General features: G+C 39.8%; 3 protein-coding genes and 1 long non-coding RNA gene across 4 annotated transcripts in view; 3 read left to right on the forward strand and 1 right to left on the reverse strand.

Annotated features, from left to right (window-relative positions):
• The first annotated feature begins 88 nt into the window (after positions 1-88).
• Positions 89-6,255, forward strand: tsen54 (TSEN54 tRNA splicing endonuclease subunit). The gene is made up of 12 exons (XM_020094408.2): positions 89-245; positions 842-1,000; positions 1,991-2,054; positions 2,312-2,395; positions 2,489-2,587; positions 3,014-3,066; positions 3,205-3,318; positions 4,259-4,721; positions 4,809-4,944; positions 5,040-5,100; positions 5,596-5,709; positions 6,025-6,255. Exons 1-12 carry the CDS (start codon positions 190-192, stop codon positions 6,173-6,175), a joined length of 1,554 nt encoding a protein of 517 aa, XP_019949967.2. The 5' UTR covers positions 89-189; the 3' UTR covers positions 6,176-6,255.
• Positions 6,256-7,882: 1,627 nt separating this feature from the next.
• LOC109633987 (5-hydroxytryptamine receptor 3A-like) lies at positions 7,883-11,908 on the forward strand. Its single transcript, XM_020094202.2, has 9 exons — positions 7,883-8,060; positions 8,184-8,353; positions 9,227-9,271; positions 9,404-9,513; positions 10,098-10,270; positions 10,353-10,513; positions 10,606-10,807; positions 11,334-11,495; positions 11,643-11,908. The coding sequence occupies exons 1-9, from the start codon at positions 8,021-8,023 to the stop codon at positions 11,906-11,908; spliced, it is 1,329 nt and encodes a 442-aa protein (XP_019949761.2). The 5' UTR covers positions 7,883-8,020.
• Positions 10,298-12,185, reverse strand: LOC138407686 (uncharacterized). Its single transcript, XR_011241014.1, has 3 exons — positions 11,613-12,185; positions 11,288-11,421; positions 10,298-10,794 (listed from the first exon to the last, which is right to left on the reverse strand). It is a non-coding gene; the product is annotated as an uncharacterized lncRNA (long non-coding RNA).
• Positions 12,186-12,482: 297 nt separating this feature from the next.
• The window catches only part of tmem104 (transmembrane protein 104), a 51,625-nt gene continuing 38,893 nt past the window's right edge, over positions 12,483-25,214 (forward strand). The window contains exons 1-6 of the mRNA XM_020094732.2: positions 12,483-12,764; positions 14,076-14,142; positions 16,359-16,480; positions 17,440-17,521; positions 20,061-20,154; positions 21,150-21,233. Coding sequence (XP_019950291.1) covers positions 14,098-14,142; positions 16,359-16,480; positions 17,440-17,521; positions 20,061-20,154; positions 21,150-21,233 — 427 coding nt within the window. The 5' untranslated portion in view covers positions 12,483-12,764; positions 14,076-14,097. The remainder of the gene's footprint in view (positions 12,765-14,075; positions 14,143-16,358; positions 16,481-17,439; positions 17,522-20,060; positions 20,155-21,149; positions 21,234-25,214) is intronic.

A 25,214-nucleotide genomic window follows, 5' to 3' on the forward strand; every position in this document is an offset into this window, starting at 1 on the left:
TCAAGATCCATCACCACCATGATCACGATCCATCACCACCATGATCACGATCCGTCACCACTATCCATGATCAGGAGCCACAATCTACCCGCTGCTCGTCTGCTCCCCCTGCTGGTCATGAATGTAACTACTTAGATCTAGTGAACACGAGGGGCGTCAGGACCCAGAGGAGCCAGCCTGGCAGCCAACATGGCGGACCACAACAAGCCCCACGCTGAGCAGAGTCTCTACAGTGAGATCTTAAGGTTCGTTATCGCTTCAATAAGTTCACAACTGTTCATTCAGACACGAGCAGCCTTTCTTCCGTCGCTGTCGCTCAGTGGCTGTCCTCCATTTCTCTCTCTGTCGTCTGAGCGCTACCGTGAACACATGGTGGAACAGAAATGACGGAGAAGCAAAACACAGAAATGAGTTTTGTTGTTAAAATAGAAGGAATTGGGAAAGAATTTGAGTAAATCTGCCTTTTTCGTCAGACTATGGTGAAGTGAGGTTGAGGTTGGTTATTCACAGGGCGTTGACGTAGGGATCATCAATTATTTCATCTTTGAACAGGGAAAAACAACTTTCTTTAAAAAAATAGCTTCCATGAGATGTGACCCACTGACTCCTAATCACATCAGATATTATTGATGACACCATAGACAAGATATCCTGATCAAAGTGGAATTTATTGATGGTCCCTAAATGGAATCCTTGTGATCCAGAGTTCATGTCTGTCCAATTTACAACTTGAAATGAGCTTCACTGCCTTGTTGACAGTGGGTCACCATATTTTGACTCACCATTCATAATGTTTTATTGTCACACCGGTTATACAAGTCTCATTGTTTTGAACTTCCAGCCCGTCTGAGCTGTTTGCAGCTCGTTCCAGGAGTCACAAGATCCCAGTGAGAGGACCGAAGGACTTCTTCCCTGACGGCTCAGACGAGCAGAGACAGAGGCTTGAGCAGAGTCTGACCGAGCACTGGAGCCTCCTATCAGAGGAGAGAGTGGAGAGGCTGTGAGTAGGCATCTGTCCATCCTCGGATTTCTCCTTTGTGAAGCCTTCATTGAGGTTCTGCATTATCTGAAAGTATCCTACATGAGCTCTGTTGTCAACCATGCAAAGCGACAAGGAACGGTTACTGAGTTTGCCAAAAAAAAAAGATTTGTACTGAACTCCTGGATATTTTCCTGTATGTGAGAACGCAAATGTCCGAATCAGTTGCTCCGGTCATTTTTCTGAACTTTTGTTGCCAGCTTGAGTAAAATGTCCAAATTAGACCATGTGAATATACAGAAGGATAATGTCTGGAAAATCCACAGAAAGGGAGTGGGGGTGTTGTGATGTCATAAATGCAGAAAATGCAGACGAACATGTCAACTTGGAAACACACGAGGTCAGAGAGCTATAGGGCAAAATGGGGCCAATGTCCATGTGCTGTAAAGAAAAAAACGGGATTTCTTTTCGTATATCAGATGCATCATCAGCGTCATTGTTCACATGCCTGCTGTGTACTATAATGGTTCTATGCATATAACTGAAGTATTCTACTCGAGGGTGCACTGCAGAACTCTGACCATAGTGAAAAGCAAGTATATCTCAGGCCTAAGTTGTTTTCAAGCCTGTTGTGTTACATTACATTCTATTACATGTCATTTAGCTGATGCTTTTATCCAAAGCAACTTACAATAAGTGCATTCGACCAGCAAGAACCATGTGAGTACATAACAAAGTACAAATTGCTACATGCAAGTGCAATATATAAGTGCAATGGGGAGCTTGTTCCACCATTTGGGAGCCGGGACAGCAAACAGTCATGATTTTGTTGAGTGGCTAGGGGACAGTGTTGAGTGGAGCTCTGACTGCGTAGTCCCACTGACTGAACTGGAACACAACTGAACAGTGGATATTTCACTGTCAATAATGTAAGAGGATACACTGACAGGAAGAGTCCGGTTGTGCTGCACTGACATGGAATCCATGTTTTCTGTTTTTATTTTGCTGCAGAGGAAACTTAGTGAAGGGCACATGGATTCCACACGACCAGATTGTGGAGCTTCAGTCTCCAGCTGTGAGTATGTTAACACACAGTAGAACACATGACATGACCAGTTGCATACAGTGGTCATGTGATTGCAGCTGGAAGTCGAGTCATTACTGATAAGAACCAATCAGGGAGAGAATGTGGACATCTGTGTCATCGTCTACAAACTTCTTCCTGTTTGTCCGTTCAGTCGACAACGCAACCTTAGAGTTTTCAAACTAAAACTCAAATAAAAAAATAGATTTTCCAATGTTTTTAATGATATATGCACTTTTATTTGTCAGGGAAAGTTTTGGCAGACGATGGGATTCTCTGCCAATGGCAAACAGTGTCTCCTCCCTGAAGAGGCTCTCTACCTCATGGAGTGTGTGAGTGGCAGATAAAACCTGGTGTTTTTTTCTTCAGCAATATTGTAATAACAGTCAAGATATACGTTTGACCTCTAAACTTTGTGTGAACAGGGAAACCTGCAGGTGTTTTATCAGGATTTGCCGCTTTCCATTCAGGACGGTTATGAGAGATTTCTGTCATCAGCCACAGTGAGCCTCCATCAGTATCAGGTAAAGCTGTCAGTCCTACTTAAAGGTTCAGTGTGTAGAATTTTGTAATATCTAGTGTTGAAGTTGCATGTTGCAGCTGAACACCCCTCAACTGACCCTCTCCTTCCAAACATGTAAAAGAAACTTTAGTTGTCATAAAAACTCAAAAGGTGTTTTGTTTGTTCAGTCTTGACTAATGTAAAAAACATGGCAGCCTCCGTAGAGAGGGTCCCCTCAATGTAAATATAAATGGTCTTTTCTGGGGTAAAGAAAACTACAATTCATACAATTTAGAGGAAATGAACTAGTGAAAACATCATGAGAATTATTCTACATTAAATTTCTGACAATAGATCCCTTTCACCTAAATCTAAGACACTGGACTTTTAAGTTCTGCAAGCGGAGCACGTTGCTGAATTGGTCTAATTACTCTTTCTCCTCACAAAGGTGTTCGGGCATCTGAAGAGGCTTGGCTATGTGGTGCACAGGTTTTGTCCCAGGTATCAAAAACTTAATTTCCAGTGTCTAGTAAGACACATTGAAAAGCAAACCTCCATCCATCATCCCTGCCATCATAAATAACAGAGGTCTAGGTTTCAAAAATGAGCTCAGCCTTTATTATTTGTGGTTTGTTACAGTTCAGAGCCATCGTCGTACCTGAGGCAGTTGAACCTGCCTCAGTCTCATGATAGAGCAGGAAGGCAACAGAAGAGGAAACGCAGCGTCAGCCCCACCTCCACCCCAACATCCAGGTAAAACAGTGGCCCTGTGCATCGTGCAGAAATGATATTGATTATGAGCTTAATATGCAAAGCACCTTTTCAACACCAAAAGGATAAAACAAAATAAGGTGATAGGAATTTCAATAAAGAACATTTGAAGAAAAGATTTAAATCCATTTATAGATTTAGAAATCTAATCACAGCAGGTTGAGTCATTTGGGGGCTCATACTGCAAAACGCCTGACAGCCTTCATGCATCATCCCCACTACTGTGTTTGAGTTTTGAAATGCCCTTTTCTATGGTTACGCCTGCCATCCACACTACTTCGCAGGTTTTGAATGACTTAAACAGAGACTTTTGGAAACGCTGCTGCTTTAGTTAGAAAACTCAGGGGTTGTGTTTTAGTCTGGCCAAACAGAAACATAGACTTTTTATAAACGATGATGCAGACAGTAACAGTTGTCCCCCCAAAAAAGAAATCTCTGCTCTTACTTTTCACCATTGCTGTTCCTCTTTTGCAGTATTTTCTGTTACTAAGCAACCAACAGCAGAATAGACAATCTGCTTCCTGTTTAAAACATGACCACATGAATAGTCCAGTGCTCATGTGGATGGATATTGATTTAACATTAAAACGTAATGTATCAATGTGGTTTTTAATCACCAATCGAGAACCGATTCAAGATGGCGCCCAGGTTCAGCACAGACGACCTATGCACGCTTCAATTTCTTTTCCATGTCAAATTATGACACAGTAAATGGAGACAAAAAGACATTGCATGCAATAATGTGTCCTTGCTTGAGTGGTTTTTGTTATCGATAACATTTTTATTCTCTCATCAACTAATCATCTAATTCAGGGAACTGTCGAAAATTGAAAATGAAAACATTTAAAACTCTACGGAGTCCATCCACCTCGTTAAAATTGTACTGCCGCTCCTAAAGGGCCACACACTGTTTTTGATGCAGTTGTACCGACGGTCAAGAAGTTTCCACTGACAGAACTGAGAGGATGATGGAAGATAAAAGTGAGGAGGACACAAAGCTTCCAGGGTCAACCTCTCCAGAGACTATGGAGGTCCAGATCTCCACCGGGACCACCACTAGTCCAGCAGTTGAAGGTGGGGGCAGGAGCTGGTGGGCAGCAGATGTTCTCAGGGACTCGGCCAGAGGATCAAATAACGGCGCCCCCTCTGCTTCCCCCTGTTGGGACTTCAGCTCCATCCCGTTCCCTGACCTGGGCTCCAGTGAACATCTGTCCAGCTGTCTGACATCTCCAGACCCCTCTCTGCTGCCGGGGGCTTTGGCTGTGGGAGTCTGTGACGTTGCCCCCTGGAGGCAGAGAATAAACTTGCGGAAGGTGGCGATGTCCTCAAATGAGCATAGGAGGGAAGAAGATGGGCGGCGGCGGGATGTCAACAAAGACAAAGACGTTTGTGACAACAATTTAAATCAATCATGACATCAGGACATAACTGAAAAATGTCATCAGGGAAATGATTTTGTTGATTTCCTTCAGGTCCGGCAATGCAGAAACTGGGCAGAGTATCAGGAGCTCCTGAAGAGGCGACAGGGGAGAAGTGAGGGTCGACCAGCTCACCTGTGGAACAGAGAAGTCACTCCTTTACACGACCCAGGACAACCACTCCCCACCAGTGAGATCACAAGCACCTAGCTTAACTTAAACATTCAGTCAAAGTTAATTCAGTCTAATATGTAAACTACATCACTCATATTTCTTTTATTCCAGAGGAGCTGTTGGATAAAATCAGTGTGATCAAGTCTACAGATTTACTCGAGGGGGCGTCCAGGTATCACTTGATCTGCTTCTTCTTATTACACACTGATAACTGGTAAATAAATAAATGAGTGAGTGAGTAAATGAGTAACCTGAGATCAGCTCAAGAAGTTTTCACACCTGAAAGTCTGAACCGAGCTTCCAGTCTTTGTTACATTGTTTACATTTGGGAAATTCTGTATGACGTTAGAACGTGAATTTTTAATCACAGGATTCGCTGATGAGTTCTGACTGAGTCACGAATGATTCCAGATATTTTCTTTTGTCCATCACATGTCTGTCAGTTCAAATACTGTTAATTATAGAGAATGATGTAGGATTTAGTTATTCATATGGAAGCAGCAGAACATTTCAATTTGAGACTTGAAATATATAAATTAAGTTTTGTAGCAAATAACCATTCAATCAATCTCTGTGAGACAAAACGCCAGAAGCACTTGCCGCCCTGCAGTGTTCTCATTCACCCAGTGTGATGCAGTGTGACGACATTGTGCCTTTGTGTGCTCAGGTTAAAAGGCTCAGAGGAGTGGAGGATTTGTTTCAGTGTTTACCAACCTGATTCGGTGGCCGAGTTCAAGAAGAACAGCCCGGGGAAACCTTCCTCCCACATGTGTGTGTGCAGGTACGGCCACGTTTACTCAGGATTGGTTTACAGGAAACAACAGGAACCTGACTCGGGTTGCAGTGATTCGAGATGAATGGCCCTTTTGTCTCTCTGTCTTGTCTTGTTTTAATTGTGGTTACACATTCATGTAATTAAAAAGAAAACAATCAAGATTTCCCATTAAAACTTGCCTCTCTTAGTTGATAAATGATCAGATGACCAGATATCGCTGTCGTTAGATTTTCTCTTGATCGACTAACTGATTTCAGGCTTTTGTCTTCCTCCGAAACTGACCACACTCCGTAATGTGATTCCATCTCTGCCGCGTTTCAGTTTCGACGGCCCCGTGCCCGACCTGCGAGCTATCAAGCTGCTGGCCTCCCAGAGCCGAGACGTCCCAGTGGTCTTTGCTGTGGTGGACCATGGAGACATTTCCTTCTACACCTTCAAAGACTTCCAGCTGCCAACCGATGTGTACCCCTGAGAAGTCGCTTTAAAACATTCACACATGTATCCAGGACTTTTAAATAAATCTGAAAATGTCGGTCTGATATGTCAAAAATATATGTTTTGTGTGCCTGATTCATTACGTTTAGATATTTGGCCAGCTGCAAACGAATTCATAAACCCTGCCTCCTGCACAAGAGCAGATGGAAAAGTCAAAGTAGCCCACACTTCAAATCATTTTCGCTAGGGGATTCTATTTCTGTCATTTTAGGTATTTCTTATCACACTGATATATGTCCAAGCATTCATGATAAGTTTGGTTTAAATTAGTTGTGATGATGTATAAACGGGCTGAGACATCATGATTGACAGCTGAGACTGACTTGAGACTGGAGTGTGTGAATCAGTGGGACCTCGATACTGGTGCTGGTAGTATCCAAGTTATATTGGCTCCATTTTTGTACAGTGGGAGAAAATGGAGACTTTTTGTATATCTGGTGTGAATTATGAATCTAAACAGACTGAAAATTATTGTGGGAAGGTGGGAAATGAATTGTTTGTACAGCAGCTGCAGTTTACAAAAAAACTCCAATGTTATAAATCAAGTCAGATTTAAATTTCAAAAATTAAACTTGTAAACAAATGAATTTATTTTTGGAATAAAAAACAATTGGAAAATGCAATGAAAGACTAAAAGCAAAAAAACGGTATCACTTTATATTAGGGAACACTAACAACCACAACTAGTTGGACTAGATGGATATTAGAGACATAGTGGCTCTTTATTAGTCATTATAAAGCACAATGCCTTATTCTTAATGACCTTATTCTGCAACTACTCCATTGATAAACAGTTTTCCCTTAATAACCTCATAATTACTGCTTATTGATAGTAAGTAAGGAAGTTGTGGTACATGAATTACAATCAAGTGCTTGGATATGTTCACGTTGTGTGTTCCCTAATATAAAGCGTTACCGAAAAAACTAATGGTGGACATGGAAGAGAATAATGAGACAGAATAAGGCTGAAGATGATGATGAACTGTAAAAATAATATGATTAGGAATTGAAATGAGATCTTTAACGCGTGGGGGTGACATCCATTATAAAAATGATCATTAAAATGAAAGATCCGCCTAAATATATACGTGTTTTCAAATCCACAACAAGTAAAGTGGTTGTCTTCTTTTGTTAAATACTGTTCATGTGTTTTATTTAAATTTTAAGAGATTTGAGTTGGTTGATCTGGTACAAACATCCACTTGGACTCAAGGATGACCTGGTTAGAATTTGGAGGTCAAAGGTCAAGACTTCTGTGACCTCACAAACAAGCATGCGTTTGAATGCTTGATCATAAGAACACCTCTGGAGAATCTGTTCAAGTTTAACATTGGACATTCTCTTGGACTCACTGATGAACTGAATTGATTTTGAAGGTTAAGATCACGGTGGCCTCTTAAACGTGATATTTAAAGTCTGACTCTTCACATTTTGATCAGTTGTCACTTAGACTCAGATTAACTGTAATATAATATATCATTTTCGGTATCAAAGATCAAGGTGACCTCATCAGTCTGTGTGGAGACTGAAACTGCACTTGTATGCGTTTCTAGTCTACATCTCTGAGAAAAATCTCTCCCCTCCCTCTGGACGTTTCGCTGAGATGCGCCTCATGTTGACTTTTTGCCTCAGCTGCAGGTCGACAATAGAAGTGTGCAGCTGATTTCTTCTGCGTTCTGTTTTTTTCCACGTTGACAATGCAGTTAATTACTCCTAATGACGTTTCATCCGCACCTACATCCTCTATTGTTCCACTGTTTGTGTAAGTGAGTTTTTTGCAGTTTAAAAGCATTCGCTCACGTCGGGCTGAGGGCAAACAGTCATGTCAGGGCTGACGACTCTCGCTTTTCTTGCTGTCATTGGTGAGTTAAGTAAAATAAAGCATATGTAAATGGATTTTATAATAACAGATCTTGCTGCATCTTATTTGTGCTGTTTGAGTGTGTGGTGGTTCAGATTCTGTGTTTTCCTTGTCGCCTCCTCAGCTGCAGGTGTCTCCAGCAGTGAGACACCAGACTGCTCGTACATGAGCCTCCTGAATCACTTAAACCTGATTCAAACAGACAACTCTCTGTCAGTAATGAGACCCGTGAAAAACTGGACTACAACAACCCCTGTTTACCTGGACATGGTGGTGTTTGGTATTCTAGAAGTGGTGAGTGTCTTTTCTGCCAAACTGACTTTATAAATCACATTTCAGATTTTTTTTGTGTGTGCTTTTTTCTGCTCTACATTTATTTGCCAGCTTTATTCACAATAGTGAACAAGTACGTATAGTAACAAAGAAACTATAATAACTTTGAGATTTATATTTTACATTGAAAATATAGTGTGAAACATTAATGAGTCAGACTTTATTTGCACAGCACTTTTCATAAATACAATGATGCAATGGATAAAAAAACGATTAAAAAATACTCCTCCCTCCGCTCACATGCATCCATCACAGAGCCAGACAATATTAACAGGAAGTAAAGAAACACTGTTGTAAATCTCATAAAACTGAAATGTGGTAACATCATCAGGCCGACCCAACCTAAAAGATGTTTCCCTCTTCAAGCTTCTAAGATCACATCATTTAGACAACATTTGTGAATATGTTAAATTCTTTCATATGTCAAAGTATTCTATTTGCATCCTTATAGCATTGAATAATTTAAAAAATAAAAAGAACTAGAATTGACCTCACAGAGCGTATACCTCAGTCAAGGCCCGACAGTCCCTGAATTAAACCACATTTAATTTAACTGCATCTGGATTTTTGCACCACATTTCCCCGACTCAACTGGTTTTTCATCAAGATCCATTAATTATTCTCTGGGAAAATGTTGGGTTTTCAGCCTGATCCGGTTCGGCACCAACGACACACAAAAACACAAGTTCTTTGGCAAGTTACGAAACATGCTGTAACCCATCCAGTCGTTTCATTCGTCGCAGATGATTGACATGTTGGTGTGTTTTGGAGGAGTGGCTGTTTTTGTTGTTTATACACATGAGTGCTCACCTTGGTGCTGCTGATTGTCTGCAGGATGAGAAGTCTCAAACTGTCACCACTCACATCCAGACACAAATGGTAAGAATCTGAACGTTCACATGAAAGGTGGATAATTGTAATGTCACTACATACATTAACTTCAGGAGCATGGTTCACTGTCACAGCTCTTTGAGTCTCATCCAACCTGAGCCTTTTCTTGTCTCCTTTCAGAAATGGAGGAATGAATTCCTGACATGGAATTCTTCAAACTTCTGTGGAATTAATATGTTGACGGTTCCCAGGAAAATGATCTGGGTCCCAGATGTGGCCATTGAAGAGGAGTAACTATCAATCTAATTTCTCTCTCTCTCTCTCTCTCTCTTTGTTTTATTCTTTCCTTCCTTATCACAAATTGAAAAGATAAAACACAACTTCTTTGATTTTATATCCAGGGTTAACAGTGTCGTCTTCCAAAGAGTTTTTATTTTTCTTATTATTGTATTGTCTACTTATTGATAAATGTAATGCTGGTGCAGCATTAAGACATTTATTACACAGACAAAATACTAAATATGCCTATATGTATATAAAGAGGATATAATATAAATTCTAGATAGATAAATAGATAAATCCAGCGTAAAGGAAGTTTTCAATGTTAAATGAATAACTGATAAATATTCACTTGGTTTTAAATGGAGCTTTCATTAAAAATGAACACAACTAAAATATTCAGAGCAACCTGTAAAACATCTTGTTTTTCCTGTAATTATATTCTTATTTTAGAACAAAACTTTCACAAGTAAAATAAATGGTCAAGAGAGAAAACACTGAGATTATAATCCATTTGGGATTATAATCCTAGTGAGAGCCATATTAGATTTAAAAGAATCTTCTAATATATTCTGTTTCCTCTCCCTCTGTTCAGCGCCTCTGACACTGGGAGCGTCAAGAACAGTCCTCTGGTCACTCTGAGCCCTGGTGGGTGGGTGACTGCAAACGGACGCCAGCGGCTGACAACCATCTGTCAGTTCAATCTTTTCCTCTTCCCCTTTGACACACAACTTTGTAACATCACATTTTCATCCCTTAGCTACAAGGGTAAATTAAAACCACATCAACTGGTTGTTTTTTTAAGCTTCTAGAATGTATTTAATGCAATTTCTTTTGTTTTTTTACACAGAGAAATCTATGACTCTGGGAACAATCAACAGTGACAAAATTCTTTCTTTAGTTTCTGAGAAGTTAATGATCACAAAGGGAGAATGGCAACTTTTAAACATTTCAATTAATTATTATTCTTTTGAGAAAAATTATGAACCTGAGAGCAAGCTCCTATACACGGTAAGGATATTTCATAACATAATTATTTCCATATCGTCCAACTGTGTTGATTTCTAGACAAATTCATTAAAATTTGTATTTTTTATTTTCAGATCGTCATCATGAGGAAGCCGATGCTTTATGTGATAAATTTAATCATCCCTCTGTTTTACTTCCTGATCCTGGATCTGGCGTCTTTCTTCATTAGGGGTGAAAAACTTAGCTTCAAAGTGACTGTGCTCCTGTCAATCTCCGTCCTCCTGCTCATTCTTCAGGATATGCTGCCATCCACAGAAGACACGCTGCCGTTGATTGGTCAGTTGTCACACACACACACAGACACACACACACACACACACACACATGCAAGGCTCTTTAAACTTGTGATGACACTCATTGACGTAATGCATTTCCTAGTCCCTTACCCTAACCTTCACCATCAAAACTAATTCCCTAACCCTAACCTAAGCCTAATTCTAACCCTAAAACCAAGTCTTAACTTTCAAACAGCCCTTTGAATTTGCAAGGATCAGCCAAAATGTCCTCACAAAGTCAAACTGTCCCACACAAAACACACACACACACATCAGAGATCCATCCATCTGCAGGGTGAATTTGGGTAATCTGGGTAATGTGGGACATCTAAACTTCAGCCTGCTTATTTCCTGCTCAAAAAAAAACTAGTCAACAAGAACTGTTACTATAAATTAGCATGAAAATCATAAATCAAATCACATGACTTCATGGAGGTGATGTCACTGTAATCGGAAAAAATCAAAACAGCAAAAACACTACCTGAATTCACCCTATAGCACACTGACCATGTGCGTGTTTGTCCCAGCCAGCTACTGTGTGTCGGTTTTCACTCTGGTGGGGCTGAGCATCCTGGAGACCATGCTAGTTGACTTCCTGTTAGCGCTCGATGGTTACTGTGGAAAAAACGCCCAAAACGATGTTAATACCCAGGAAGTGGAAATTCAGGTGGAAGGCAACTCTCACATAGGTATGTTTTGTGTTTTATGTGCTATTATTATCCATTTTTATACATTGAATTAAATTTATTTATCTATACATTTTAGACTGTATATCATTTTTATTTTATTTTTTTTAATTTGCTTACTTATTCTGTTGAATTATGTTTGCCACTCAGACCCTTCTGCAGAGCGAGATCAGGTGAGTCCAGTGATGAAGCCCAGTGAGTGTGAGCTGCTGATGCTCATCCTGGAGGAAGTGAAGTTGGCTCGACAGGAAACCGGACGACACATCAAAGACGACAGGAAGCCTGGACGCTTCTCAAGACTGGCTAAAATCATAGACTATCTGTACTTTGTCTTTTATACTCTCGCTGTTGTGATATATTTGGCCCACATAAATGCGGTGTGGCTTGAAAGATATTTAGCAGATGGTAAAGAGTAGGTGAGCGTAATCGCCTCCATATGAAGTCTATAATTTACTGCAAAACCAGCTCACTAATATCTCAACATAAACATAATAAAATGTTGAAAATCATTTTTCCCCCTAAAAAGCTCAAAGTCAAAGGTTTTTACAGCTGTGGAGACCCTGAGGCACAAATCTGTTGAGCCCAAAATCCAAATATAAATGATCATTATCTCTCCAGACGTCCATTAACTACTCATGTAACGAGCAAACTGATGATTGTCAGACACTGACAAACAGAATAAGTGAAACTGCTGCAGACAGATGTGCGCCTGTCATATGCTTTGGTCACGTGACAGGACATCCTGAGAAATAGGTTTTGACAACGGCAGTAGCGCCTAGGGGCGGACTTCAAAATAAAAGTGTTATAATGGAAATCATGGGGTAACACGCTGTTTTCATTGTTGTGATAACTGAATAGTGACGGTGATTATTAAAAAAAAAACATGCATCAATTGCGTAATGGGAAAAAAATAGTTTGGAGGCTTTATAATAAAAGCTTTCGATTAAGAGCAAGAGAAAAGCTTTTACTTTGAAATGACGTCTCGGAAGTGCAAGTGTGTGTCAGCAGGAAGTGTGAGCGTGTTGCTGCAGGTTCAGGTCAGCTGACCTGCTGAGTTTACTGTCTGTTAGCACAATGTCGGAGCCTCGCTAGCCGACACAGACACTGTTTACCTCTGGCTTCCTCACACCGGAGCGGCCCATGTTAGCTCCGAGACTCTGCGGTTATTTACCCGGCGAGTGAGGAGCTCATCCCCGCCTCGCAACATTGGAGCAACCCGGCTAGATTAGCAGCTAAATTAAAAAAAGACACACTGGACTTGGAAGCAGTGAGGTAAAGTAGTCTCTGTCTGTTTTCAGCGAACGCACACTGTGGCTAACCTCAAAATAACCCCGATAAGATCCACACATGTCTTTGTATTTATTATTAAATCACAATAACATGTTTACAGTGGGTGACACAGCTTCACCAAAACCTGCGCCGTCAGCAAACAGACCCCAGATCTGTAGCCACATAACTTTGAACAAGTAAACACTAGTTTCAAACAAGTTTGCACTAGTTAGTTCCACTAAAACACTTTATATGATATAAATAAAATAAGCTTTTCTTCCTCACTCTGTCCCATTCAAACTGCTGGTGTGTAGATATTTAAACAAGCCAACAATCAACCCATTTCCTTATTGAAATATGCGCCATATGGTGAATTATTAATGAGCCATATGTATGCCGAATTGACAAATAGCTCTTAAAATGTATGAAATGTGTCGAATCAAATGTTTATCTCGTGTGTTTTTTGGTCAACGTTAACATAAACATTAAATTTGATGACTCGTGATCGGAGTTCCTGCAACATGCAACAAATTCTTGTCTTTTGTGTCTTATTTTTCCACTACGTGTCATGTACAGACTGTTTCTACATTACTTTACTTAAGATGTCACTTTTTACGATGAAGGTGATGTTATGTCATGGATATCATTGTTCAAATGTGCTGAAAATGTTCAAAAAGTACTAATACACAAACTGAAGTAACAACACAATTTTTGATTTAAATGTGTGTTAAGTATGTGAGTTATTAATATAAATTATTTGGCAACAATGCCATATCAATGTGCAACACTCAGGCTTTAAGTTGTTCAAGAAGCGTTTTGTTTTCCATTGAAAACTTCCCCTGATGCAGGTGTAAATGAAACCTTCAAGTAAATCATACGTGCATATAAAAACAACACAACCATTATGAACAGAGAATGTGCAGGTAGGAATAATTCAACCATATGTAGAAATAATCCCATATCACGTGTTGATGACATTAATAAAAACAACAATAAACAATTGGAGTCGAGCCTCAGTGGAGGAGTTATGTTACGTCGAATCTCTGAGAGTCATGACAAAATATCAGTTTGTTTGAAGCACTCAATTTGGTGACATTAAATGAGCACTAGCAGTTTATGCTGTTATTGTACCAACTAAATAACCACTGTTATCATGGAAATATAACATTGAAACCATCTAACTAACTGAATTTTACCACAGTACAATGTGAAACCAGTAACAGTCTCATCCCTAATGTCGATAAAGTCAATCAGTTTTAAATAAAGTCAATATGGCAGGCTTCAGTTACCTGACTGTGTTTTTTCTTTCTTCAGGTGAAGACCTGTGTGATCAATCATGGCGGGTGGAATTACAGAGACGGGGGAACCCTACTCTGCCTTTGTGAGTGTCTTGCGGAATCATGTGATTGATTCCTAAATTCTTTCTGATTGCACAAATGTCAGGGGTCAGATACACATTGAAACAAACCTGCAAAATAAGATAATAACACCAAAAGAATGTGTTTTGTCGATAAAGTCATTAGTAGGTTGGAGCTTTGACGATGTATTGGACTGAACCACAAATCAAGGTTTGAACACGACATATGAAAGCTATGAAGTTGTAGTATTCTCCTCTGTGCTTGTTTTATTTTTTAAAAAGCACAATTTTTTATGGCAGTACAGAACAAGAGTTGTCATTATTTTGTCTACAGGTCATATACCCCCAAAATCCAATGAAAACTGATCATTAATTGTATGAGAGCATAGTGAGGTTATGTCCATATTATTTCCAAATCAAATTTTAAACACTGCAGCCGCTCATGATCTTAAGTTTTCATGTATTTTTAGTATTCTCCTCTTCGGACTTGCTTTAAGTTTTACAGAGCAGTGGATTGTACTATACTACATGATTATCTTGAGCAGATTAATACATTGACTGCTCATTAATACAGACCAATGACCATTAAATCTAGGACAGAACTGGAAAGAGTAAGTAATTAATGTAAGATAATTCATATTTTATTCATAGCTGCTCTACAAGGAAAAAATAAGAATTGAAAGCAAACAAAAGGAAATAATTTAAAGAAATTCAGAGATGATCACTTAAGATTAGATCTGAAATACACGAGTAAACTTGGAGCATATACCTCCATCAAAGCTTAACTGGCCCCTTATCAAACCACATTAATTCATGAGATCTATAAATTTTTATTTGACCGGCACCAAATTTTACACACTCATAAATATCAGTCAGCTAAATATATCAGATTTTTTTTTCTTCAAGATTTAATGACTTACACCCTTTGAAATCAATGACAACTTTTCCCACTAAGTTTCATGGTGATCAGTTCAATAGTATTTGATGGACAGGTGTGAAAACATAACCTTCTTTGTGGAGACAAAAATGTTAAAGATGAGAAAAGAATAAACACAAAATATAATAAAACCTTCTAATATCAGTAAAATAGTATGATCAGAACCAGAAATATAGAAATAAAACATCAATATAACAATAATAATAATAATTAATAAAGTAAGTTTCAGCGAAATTTTCTGACCTCAAGTCCTTAGAAAGCAGAACGGAAGCTTAAATGTGAAAAATAAAATCTTAAAATCATTCCTCAAATTTACTAGAAACCAATGAAGAGAAGCTTAAGTCAGATTGATGTGCTGGTGAAAAGACAAGAGGAAAAGATTGCATGAAGAACAATCTTAGGTCTAATGCCTCTTTTTGCAGTTAGTGGGAATTTAAGTGCTGTGGAAAATAAAGAGGAAACTAAATTGCTCACACAACTTCTTTTTTTTTTGTACACGCAAGGCCTCTTTATGGTCTCGACTCCCTTTGGACATCAGTCCCTGTCTTTGCTCACGTCAGCTTGACTTTGCCACAAACGTTATGCTCTGCTGGTCAAACACTTTTTATATCTCTCCGTTGACGGCTGCTTGTGGCCGGACCCATTAAGTTTTCAAGTTGTCGTTCCATCTGTCCCATTCTTATGAACACGAATTCGCAAGACCTCCTTAAGGGAAATTCGTCAAATTTGGTACAAATGTTCATTTGGACTCAAAGAGGAACTGATTTGATTTTGGTGGTCAAAGGTCAAGGTCACTGTGACCTCGTTAACGTGTTATCTGTAGAAAGCCGAGAGAGAATCATTTTTATATTTGGCACAACTGTTCACTGACACTCACAGATTCACTTTTTGGATTCTATTCTGATCAAACCATTTGTCACTTATATAAGTTGAGTCTATTGTATGTAGACTATATGTACTTCTAGTTTTCCAGAGGAAGCTTTAAATCTTTAAAGGACTCAGCTACTTGAGCAGGGTAAGAAGAGCCATCCTTCACAATGACTGTCTTCATCAACAAGGATGATGAGAAACACTGGATACTTTTATTCTTGAGATTTTGGTCTTTAACAAAATAACATTAGATATTAATATAACAATATTCAATCAGATTCTGTTTTGGTATCATTTCAGTCAGTGAGGCGTCAAAAGCAAAACTTTGTTGTGGGTGGAATTTGAAATTCTAGGACACGAGATGCAGTAGAAAGGGAAATAGTGGTCTTTGTGTCAGATTTTTACGAGACTTCACCTTCCATCCCCCCCTCAGATCGGGCTGGTGTATATGTTCAACCTGATCGTGGGCACCGGAGCTCTGACGATGCCCAAAGCCTTCGCCACAGCCGGTTGGGTGGTCAGCATAGCACTCATCTCATTTTTAGGATTCATGAGGTGAGTCCTGTTCAACCCTAAACTCAGTTTTCATGCAACACAGAGGACGCCCCACCCACCTCCTCAGACCAAAGTCTGAAATATTTTTTAGTTTGTATATAGAGCAGACTGTATATAAAATGCATGTATGCTCCGGGTTCAGAAAGTGAAACCAATGCCACTTGTATTCTCTTGTGCCACCAGCAGAGGGCGACTTCACAGTCAATGAGAAAATGACTTTACTTCTCACTTGATTTATAACAACAGTAAACATTTTCCAAAGAGTTTATTGTCTCAATCTCTAGTTATCTATATTATATATAGATATCTTAGAGATATCTTCAATACAGCATGATGTTCATTTGGTAAATTATGGTCCCATTTCGAGTCAAGTAGACAATAAAGCCCTGTATGCATTGGAGCTTGGATACCACGTGATTGACAGCTAGTACCATCCAATGGATGCAGGTCCCAGGTGTAGGTGGGGGTGCAGTGTCCTTAAGCTCTCAGTCAGGCTCCACCCCCGTGCCTCCAAATATGTGCACTTCTGTTTTCAAAAACCCACGATGATGTTGGACACCAATTTCTAGGCTTCAACCCTCAACTCACAGACCAATGGGTGACGTCAGGCTGGGTTGACACTTGGTTCAGACCCAGTTTGACACCAGCTGGTGAACACAGAAGCTTAAGAGCCTCATATTTCAGTCAGGAGTTTGTTTGTTTGTTGTTGGTGTTTCTGTTTCCATTCAATAGTCTTGCCTTTTTTCACATTTACAAGTTGCATTTTATCATAAAACTGTAATTGATAAATCTCTTGTAAAAAATAAATGAATCAACTCAGTTCCCAACATAAATTTGTTCTGATAATGGAACAGTTTTGATGTCTGACAACCTGTATTAACTGTATTTGTCCATCCGTCCTTATAAGCTAACCTGCGGTCTCTTTTTGTCCTGTGGTCATCCCTCTCTCCCCTCACCAGCTACATGACCACCACCTTCGTGATCGAGGCGATGGCGGCGGCCAACGCTCAGCTGCGCTGGAAAAGGAGAGAGCAGGAGGAGGTGAGATGTTAATCCATAGTGTGTATATAAAATCTTTTTAATTGGATGGTGGTTGGATGGTTCTTTCATTTCTGTGAGGACATCTCATACAAATCACATATTGAATTGAAATAAATGTAAAAGTAAACATTTCTCTCTGTCAGAATGTTTCCCCTTTCATTCCCACTCCCCACCCGAACGTCTGTTCTTGCTCTTTGCAACTTTTGTGAGTGGGTACGATATCCTGTGAGAAGTGTGTAATCGACTGATGATCACACCTTCATTTATCGGAATCAGGTCCACCAAGTTCAGGAGTAACACTGTGAATGAGTTTAAAAAGACTTAAAAGTTATTTAAAACCAGTGTTTATCTCCAATATTCTGCAAGGAAACTTTTAATATGTGAAGAATCCTCAACAGTTTGGTGTTTGTTACAATAGCAGCTAGTCTGGTTCAGGAAGCCGGGGATTGTGGGTAATATTCATTGTTCAGTTGTTATTCAGTTCAGTTAGTGGGACCATGCAGTCAGACTGTATATATAGACCTATTTAAAATCACGCCATCACCAAGTGTGACTGCAGAGGGCGCTGTTGTTCAATAAATGTTGCATGGTGTTTAAACCCTGCATGCTAAAGCAGCTGATCACAGATTCAACTTCACTTATAGTCGTCAGTGAACTGTTGACTTCAGCTAAAGCTGGATTTATGCCTGAAGCATGTGGTAAATGGCAGGTCTGCAATCGATAAGATCAAATAAAATAATCCTTTATTAGTCCCACTATGGGAAAAAATTGCCTTGTTCCAGAAGTAAAAGTGATAAATAGGTGAACAGAATGGAAAAATGAGAAAATATAATAAAGTATAAATAAAAAGTAATATACAAACAGAACATATGCACATATAAGATATTAAAATGGTACAGAAAAATTATTACACAGGTAAATGCCAGTGAGTCTGTGCGCATTACTTCTCAACAATAGAGGGCGATATCGTACAGGCTCAGTTTTGTCATTTGCTTTGTTGTATTGATCCAAAGTTGTGGATAACTTTCACCTTCTATGTCTGAAAATCCCAAAAGGAAAAGTTTTTAATGTATAAACTATATATTTTAGAATTTTATTTAGCAGAGTGTGTTTTATAGCTCAGTTCTAGCACAAGTGAAATGTGCCTCCTGCCACACGTCTACAGAACACCTAGGACTCAACTCGATTACCGAGCATTCTTCAATCATTTTTACTTTGAACAAGAAAAAGACTTTGTGTCTCCCACGGTGCAGAAGCCATCTTGCTTAATGCCAGTGGGTTTCCAGTTGAGGAGTTACGAGCCTGTGGACAATCGCCTGAGCCCTAAACACTCGGCCTTGATTCATGGCTCCTGGACTCCTCTCAGCATTTACCCTCCCACGTAATGGAAAACAAGAGGCGGTGAAAACTGGAAATGTTTCCCGCTGAATGCTTTTTATTTCTCTCAGCTCGAGCTAAGCCTCTGAACAGAAATATTATTATTACGTCAACGGCAGAGAACCTGGAAGAACAGTATTGAACTCAGGTCATCTGATGGGAAAAGATCTTTACAGGAGCCCCCGACCGTGACTATGTTTTTAATCTGCAGCTGAATGAGGTTTTTTATGCTCAGCACTGGCTGTAGACACTGTCCTCTACTGGAGGTATAAGCAAAGTGCAACTATATACTTTCATAACACTCCAACATGGGCCGAGAAAAGTTCTCTTCAAAATAATAATAATAATAATAATAATTGGAATTACCTAAAAAAAAAGTGCTCTATTTTGAGGGTATTTATCTCCTAATACATTTCCTTGAATTAACTGTTATTTAAACAGTTTGCTGTGTTGAAGTGCCCCATTTGGTCCCATGTAAATACACATTCTATTTATGATATTTTTGATAGTAATAATAATAATAATAACTTATATGTATGGCACCTTTTAAAACAACTTTACAAAGTGCTTTACAAGTTTGGAACAGGATGGAAACCATTACACTTAATAAGGTCAAGTAATATATATAAGAATGAAGATAAATGCTAAATAATAAAAACCATTTCTAACGCCTGGTGTTGAAATTCTTCTTCCAGACGGTAGGTCTGACTTTGTCTCTCGGTAGATGCTCGTCTGATTCTCATCCATAGCTTCACACATTAATGTGGCGGTTTGTCAGGCTGCCTCTGTTCCATGCCGCTTTGTCACAGAGCCGTTAGCTGCCGCCATCGCTCCTCGTGTCTCAGCCAAAGTATCTTGTATTCACTCAGCTGATCACAGCGTTCACTGACGGTCAGTGATATTATTCTGGAGACAAATGATAAGCGATGTGTGAGCACGTGATGCGAACTGCGAGGTCCTCCATTCTCCAGAGTGCTTTCCAGCTGTTGCTTGTGATTTCCAGATGTCGCCTTCCCCTGTGTCACATACATAGCAAATACACACTGTGTTCAAAGGTTGTAAACTCACTGCGGTTTATATTGAGAAATTAGGAAAAGAGGTAAAATAGAGCTCCACACACTCGCATCATAATCAGCATCATTATCATCGTTCTCCCCCTCAGATCGACGACAGCGACTCCACCTCTGAGTATTCGGACGATGATGTTGTGGGTCGAGGTCGATCAGAGCCGGAGACAAAGCCCATCTTGTCTGTTCGTGAGTATCAGTGTTTACAGTCGATACATTAGTGCTAGCGTTGACAAACAAACACAAAACTGAAATAATGAGTCCACCAGACGAAACACCAGCATTTTCAGGAAACAGTTTTCTGATCCATCACTGCTGAGGTTGAAGTGTGATGAAGTGATGCAGAGACAGTGAATTACTCAGCGCTTTTAGTTAGTGTGTGTAAAACGTTTTCATTAAAACATTTTATGAGATGTTTTGAAATGTTTAAGATTAGAGCCCAACCAATATCAAACCATTATGAAAAAGAATAGACTTCATAAACTTACATAAACTTCAACAACACAAATACAAGCAAAGAGAACTTGAATAAAGACAATAAAAATATTTGTATATAAAATGTAAACATAAATACATTAAATATATTCTGCCTTGTTTATTCTGTACAATAAGAGTTTTCATAATTTATAACAAAATATTCGTAAAAGACTCATCAGATTGAATGTTGATCATCAGAACATATGTTATTGCTGTTCAAATATCATATGGATAAATAAACAGAACACAACTAACAAATATTTCATGCATAAATGAAACTGCTCATTATTTTTCTCTATTCTTCTATAAAAGTAAAACATGAGAAAATAAAACTGAAATCTCCACATTTGTCTTTGCTCGACCAAAACCCCCAAAATATGAATTTAAGTATAGGTTTTAGAAGAATAAAAGCAATAAATTCACACATTTTAGTTCTGGGATTGATTACTCAATGGTTGACAGTGAATTTTATATTTTTTCTGCTGACTAATCCATTTAAAAAAATATTCCTCTAAAACGAACTGCTGGTGCCATCTAATCTCACCGTTTTTCAGCAGTAATTACTGAAATGCTGAAACACTTAATCTATCGGATGATTATTCACACTTGTGTTGTGATATATATGTTTGTATATATTTTAAAATAATTTCTTGACACTTAAGTGGCTTCACTGCGACTGGTAATTTACTGCGGATGTGTTTTCACAGAGAGGTCAGGAGGTCACGTCGATCATTTCGACATCGTGGAGCGGGTGGAGATGGGCCAAATGGCGTCCATGTTCTTCAACAAAGGTAATATCCCTCTGGCCTCGAGCTTCTCCTCTCATGGCGTTTTTCAATTAACTGCAGACACCGCCGTCGTTAGCCATGTGTAACATTTATGGAGGAGTCGTGAAGGTTGTGTGGGATGAATCCAAAAAGGTTTTCTTAATTTTTTTTATGTCCGTTCACAGAGGAAGGCTGCTGGCTGTTTAATTGGATGTAATTGTATATGGATTAATTGCCTTTGGTTGTAATTACTTGTTTCAGACCCCATCAAGGCTTTTAATCTTCCCACTGTGTGTGTATGTGTGAATGTCTGTGTGTCGGGGGTGTTACTGCCTGTGCTTGTGGCAAATGATAGCAAAGCTTCCACTACAATGACTTGGGATCTAATGAACCGTCTTCTAACATGCGAGGACATATTGAAATAAATTCACCTTGAACCAGAGACAGATAAACATATTGGCTTCACCTTCCTCTTCTATATCAGCACATTGCTCTGGCTTTGTCTGCTTGCATTACGCCGTCCAGCTCTTCTTAAGGTGACTCAACAGTTTGAAGGAATGAAGGAACAGTGAAAGGTCAAAGCTGTGACAACATCATCTGAGCCGACACTTTCTGTCCTTCTGCACGGCGACGCTAGGTGGAGCACTCGGCGCGCGCACACACTAGACAGACCCACAGGTCCACTCAGCTTGTGTTCACACCCACACGTGTGAACGCACTCGTGCATGTCGTCATGCGGTTCAGTCTGTCAAAGCTGCAGTGTGCTCCTGTCCATTCAGCCTCTCGTCACTCATTCACTCCACTCTCCAGCCTGTTAAAGAAAAAAAAGATCTTTGCTGATGACCTTTCCCAGCATGAAACGGACAGTGTGCAGGTGAGGCACGTGTTGGCATCGATTGTTAATAAGGAAATGAGTTTTCTCTCTTCTCACTCTCCCCACGCTATGGGAAAGTGGCGCGGTGAATCCTAGATGGATGAGATAGGCTCAGGTCCCAGCACACGCTGAAAGGGGAGATGCATCATGACAGACTCCGACCAGCTGGTCGCAATTTGTTAGCACAACTGAAATCTAGTAATGATATGATACCTGAGCTTCATCCCAGTGACAACATGATACAGGTTTTCAATCCCTCACAGAACATATAAACAGTTCAAATCATTCAAACAAGTATATATTTTAAGCGGTGCCTGACATTTTGAAATTGGGAACATTTTGTTGCAAATTGCAAACTGTTAAATCATATAATGAGTTAAAAACAAAGTTACATCGCTAACCAGACCATTGAACCTTTTTATCACTCCTGGCAAATAATGGGGGTGCTATCGTGATGGCCATTTCCGTCTGTCCACACGCCTGTTTGTCATCATTTAGAGCACTTTCACACCTTCCTAGTTTGGTCTGGACCCTATGACTTTTCAGTTTAGTCCGAACCAGTCCATGATCTGGACCAATAGACCAAAAATCTTGTCCGACCAAAAGAGGTGGTCTTTGTCCAGATCAAAAGTAACTATGGTTTGGTTTGCTTGCAGCGTGAAAACAGTTTTTTGGGATAGTTTATCAAAATGGAAATCTTTCCTCTTTTTAAGTGAATAGCTGTGCAGTTTGTTTGAAGGGACAATTTAATCCAAACAATCTCCAGGAATCTGCCCTGAATGACAAGGGATTCTGCTTGTCAGGAGACAGATGTGAACATTCGATAACCACGAAATAAGTGGGGGCAAACTGCAGCTAGTTCTTCATGCATTTTAGGAGCTAAATGACAGGAAAGAGTCAAACAAGTCTATTTTCCTCTGCTAGATTCACAGGACATTAAAACAGTTTAAACACCACCTCCCAACTCTTCACAGGTAATAAACTGGGGGCGTGATTGCACACTGTCTTTCTGTCCTGCACCTTTGCAGGCAATTAAAAGCATCTCTCCTGCTTAGAGGGCGTCTGACTTCCTCCTGTGCTGAAATTGATGTGGCAGCGGCAGCAGCAGCGGTGCGGCAGACTTGGAATAAGGCCATGGCTGTCGTATCAGCCTGACCTGCAGCCACTGACAGGAATGTTGATGGGGGGGCTGGTTTATTCGCACCACTGTGGAAAGGTGTTACTGTAACCTTCACATTGATGATTTGAAAGTTGATTAGAAGACGACTTTGGCTAAAGTCACAAAGAGAACGAACGCTCGAACGCCGTCCTTGCATCAGCATCTTGTCTCAGCTTTTCTTACCTCGTGTGACGTGATGTGGCGGTTCACACAGTGGCTGTGCAAACAACTGGCTCGTTTCTTCAACATGAGCTCTCCTTCCCCTGACATACGGAGGACAACGGCAGCGAATACTAATTCACTCCGCTTAACCCAGGCTCTCTAATGAGAACCAAACATGGACACATCCATTTTTAATACTTCAGTGACTTTTACTTAAATGTCATACTTGTGCATTGAGAGCACTGGCAAAACGAATCCATGAGTGCCCGAGCCTCTGGGAAGATAAATGGACATGTTTGCTTCAGCTTGCAGCCCAATCATTTTCCATAAGCCACTGCTATAATAGTTTTCAGTGTCAGCTTCATAAAAGATGTACTTTAATTTCAGGGAGTATGTTATAACGACTACAGCCATGATCAAACCAACAAATGGATTTCACAAGTTTAGTCTCAGGAAGGCTCCATGAAAACTAAAAGCAGGTCGTCCAGTAACCGGAAGGTTGGCGGTTCGATCCTTCGACCCATCTTTACCCGCGACCTGCACCAATTGAACATCACTAGCTGTCTATCACACAGTATCCATGCCCAATGTGTAATGACAACAAACATGAATGAGGCCACAATGCAGTATGTCACTGCCACATATTTCTACAACTGATGTGAAAAATGAACCTTGGAGCTGCTTTCTGCAAATTAAAATTATGACGCAGATGAAGACATAAGAAAAAGTTAGGTAAATATAAACAGTGCCGGATTTATCAGCTACAAAATCTGCGTACCTTGAAGAAAAAAAAATCCAATGGTGGTCTGGCTCTGACTAAATTCTGAAGTTTTGTTTTCTTTCCCTGTAATCCTTCGATTTACAAAAGTGAATTCACAGTCGGACAGATTCACTCTAATGATTCCTCTGTCACACAGACTTGCTTTGTCGACAAGGTAGACTTAAATGATCCATTTCTAATTACGCCCTGACCTATTTACTTGTTTTTGGAGACCAATTGTTAATGATGTTGCCACATCTGAGACAGGCTCAATTTAGATTAGATTTTTTAATCTCAGTTCATCAGATTTACACTCTGACGTTCCCACAAGAGGCAGAATTTGAATATAAGGAGACGACTGTAAATGAGGTGAAATGAGACAATTGTCACCAAAAAAGACTTGCCTTACATCACAGTTACTTACGTATTGTCTTATTCTAATGATATAATAAAATTGTGGCAGTAAATCAATAGCGTCGAGTCTTTACACGCTAATAAAACTGCCTCTCCCTGTTGTGCACTTAACTAAATAGTGTCTTTTTCCTGCCGCTCCTCACAGCCAGGTTGTCAAGTCCGCTGTCAGTCGGTGTTGATGGATAGTTCTGCATTTTCACAGCCCTATCAAACACTGGGGTTCTGCGCAAACACCGCATTTGCAGCATTTTGTCCCTGTAGCTTCGGTTAAACGTGAAATATTAGTTACATCGTGGTGAAGGCCTGCATCCCTGTGGTCACGCTGCGCTCTCGCCTTGCCAGCAGAGTACAGTACGTCCCGTCTCTGCTGTCTGCCACTGAGACACTAATGTGCCTCGTCCATGTTGTGCCACACGAGACTGAGAATGCAGCGAAGGGAGGGATTTGTGTATTCTCATTGACATTCTCATTATCAACTTGTCTGGAACATGAATCATACAACCAACAATAATTATAACAACAATATTTTTAACCACTGTAATTTTGTTGTTATGAAATAATTTAATGGAGCACAAACAAAATGTTCATATATTTATTCAGGTTCAAATGAAAACAGTTTTTTTTTTCAAAGACATA

The sequence above is a fragment of the Paralichthys olivaceus genome, chromosome 5, assembly GCF_024713975.1.
Source record: "Paralichthys olivaceus isolate ysfri-2021 chromosome 5, ASM2471397v2, whole genome shotgun sequence".
Classification (NCBI taxonomy): domain Eukaryota; kingdom Metazoa; phylum Chordata; class Actinopteri; order Pleuronectiformes; family Paralichthyidae; genus Paralichthys; species Paralichthys olivaceus.

What these genes read in the sequence shown, in the direction of transcription:
- tsen54 (XM_020094408.2), top strand. Translation starts at nt 190, where the DNA reads ATGGCGGACCACAACAAGCCCCACGCTGAGCAGAGTCTCTACAGTGAG. An exon ending in TTACTCGAGGGGGCGTCCAG is followed by an intron (nt 5,101 to 5,595) that starts GTATCACTTGAT and finishes TTGTGTGCTCAG; the next exon opens with GTTAAAAGGCTCAGAGGAGT. An exon ending in TCCCACATGTGTGTGTGCAG is followed by an intron (nt 5,710 to 6,024) that starts GTACGGCCACGT and finishes GCCGCGTTTCAG; the next exon opens with TTTCGACGGCCCCGTGCCCG.
- LOC109633987 (XM_020094202.2), top strand. Translation starts at nt 8,021, where the DNA reads ATGTCAGGGCTGACGACTCTCGCTTTTCTTGCTGTCATTG. An exon ending in TGTTTGGTATTCTAGAAGTG is followed by an intron (nt 8,354 to 9,226) that starts GTGAGTGTCTTT and finishes GATTGTCTGCAG; the next exon opens with GATGAGAAGTCTCAAACTGT. An exon ending in AGACACGCTGCCGTTGATTG is followed by an intron (nt 10,808 to 11,333) that starts GTCAGTTGTCAC and finishes TGTTTGTCCCAG; the next exon opens with CCAGCTACTGTGTGTCGGTT.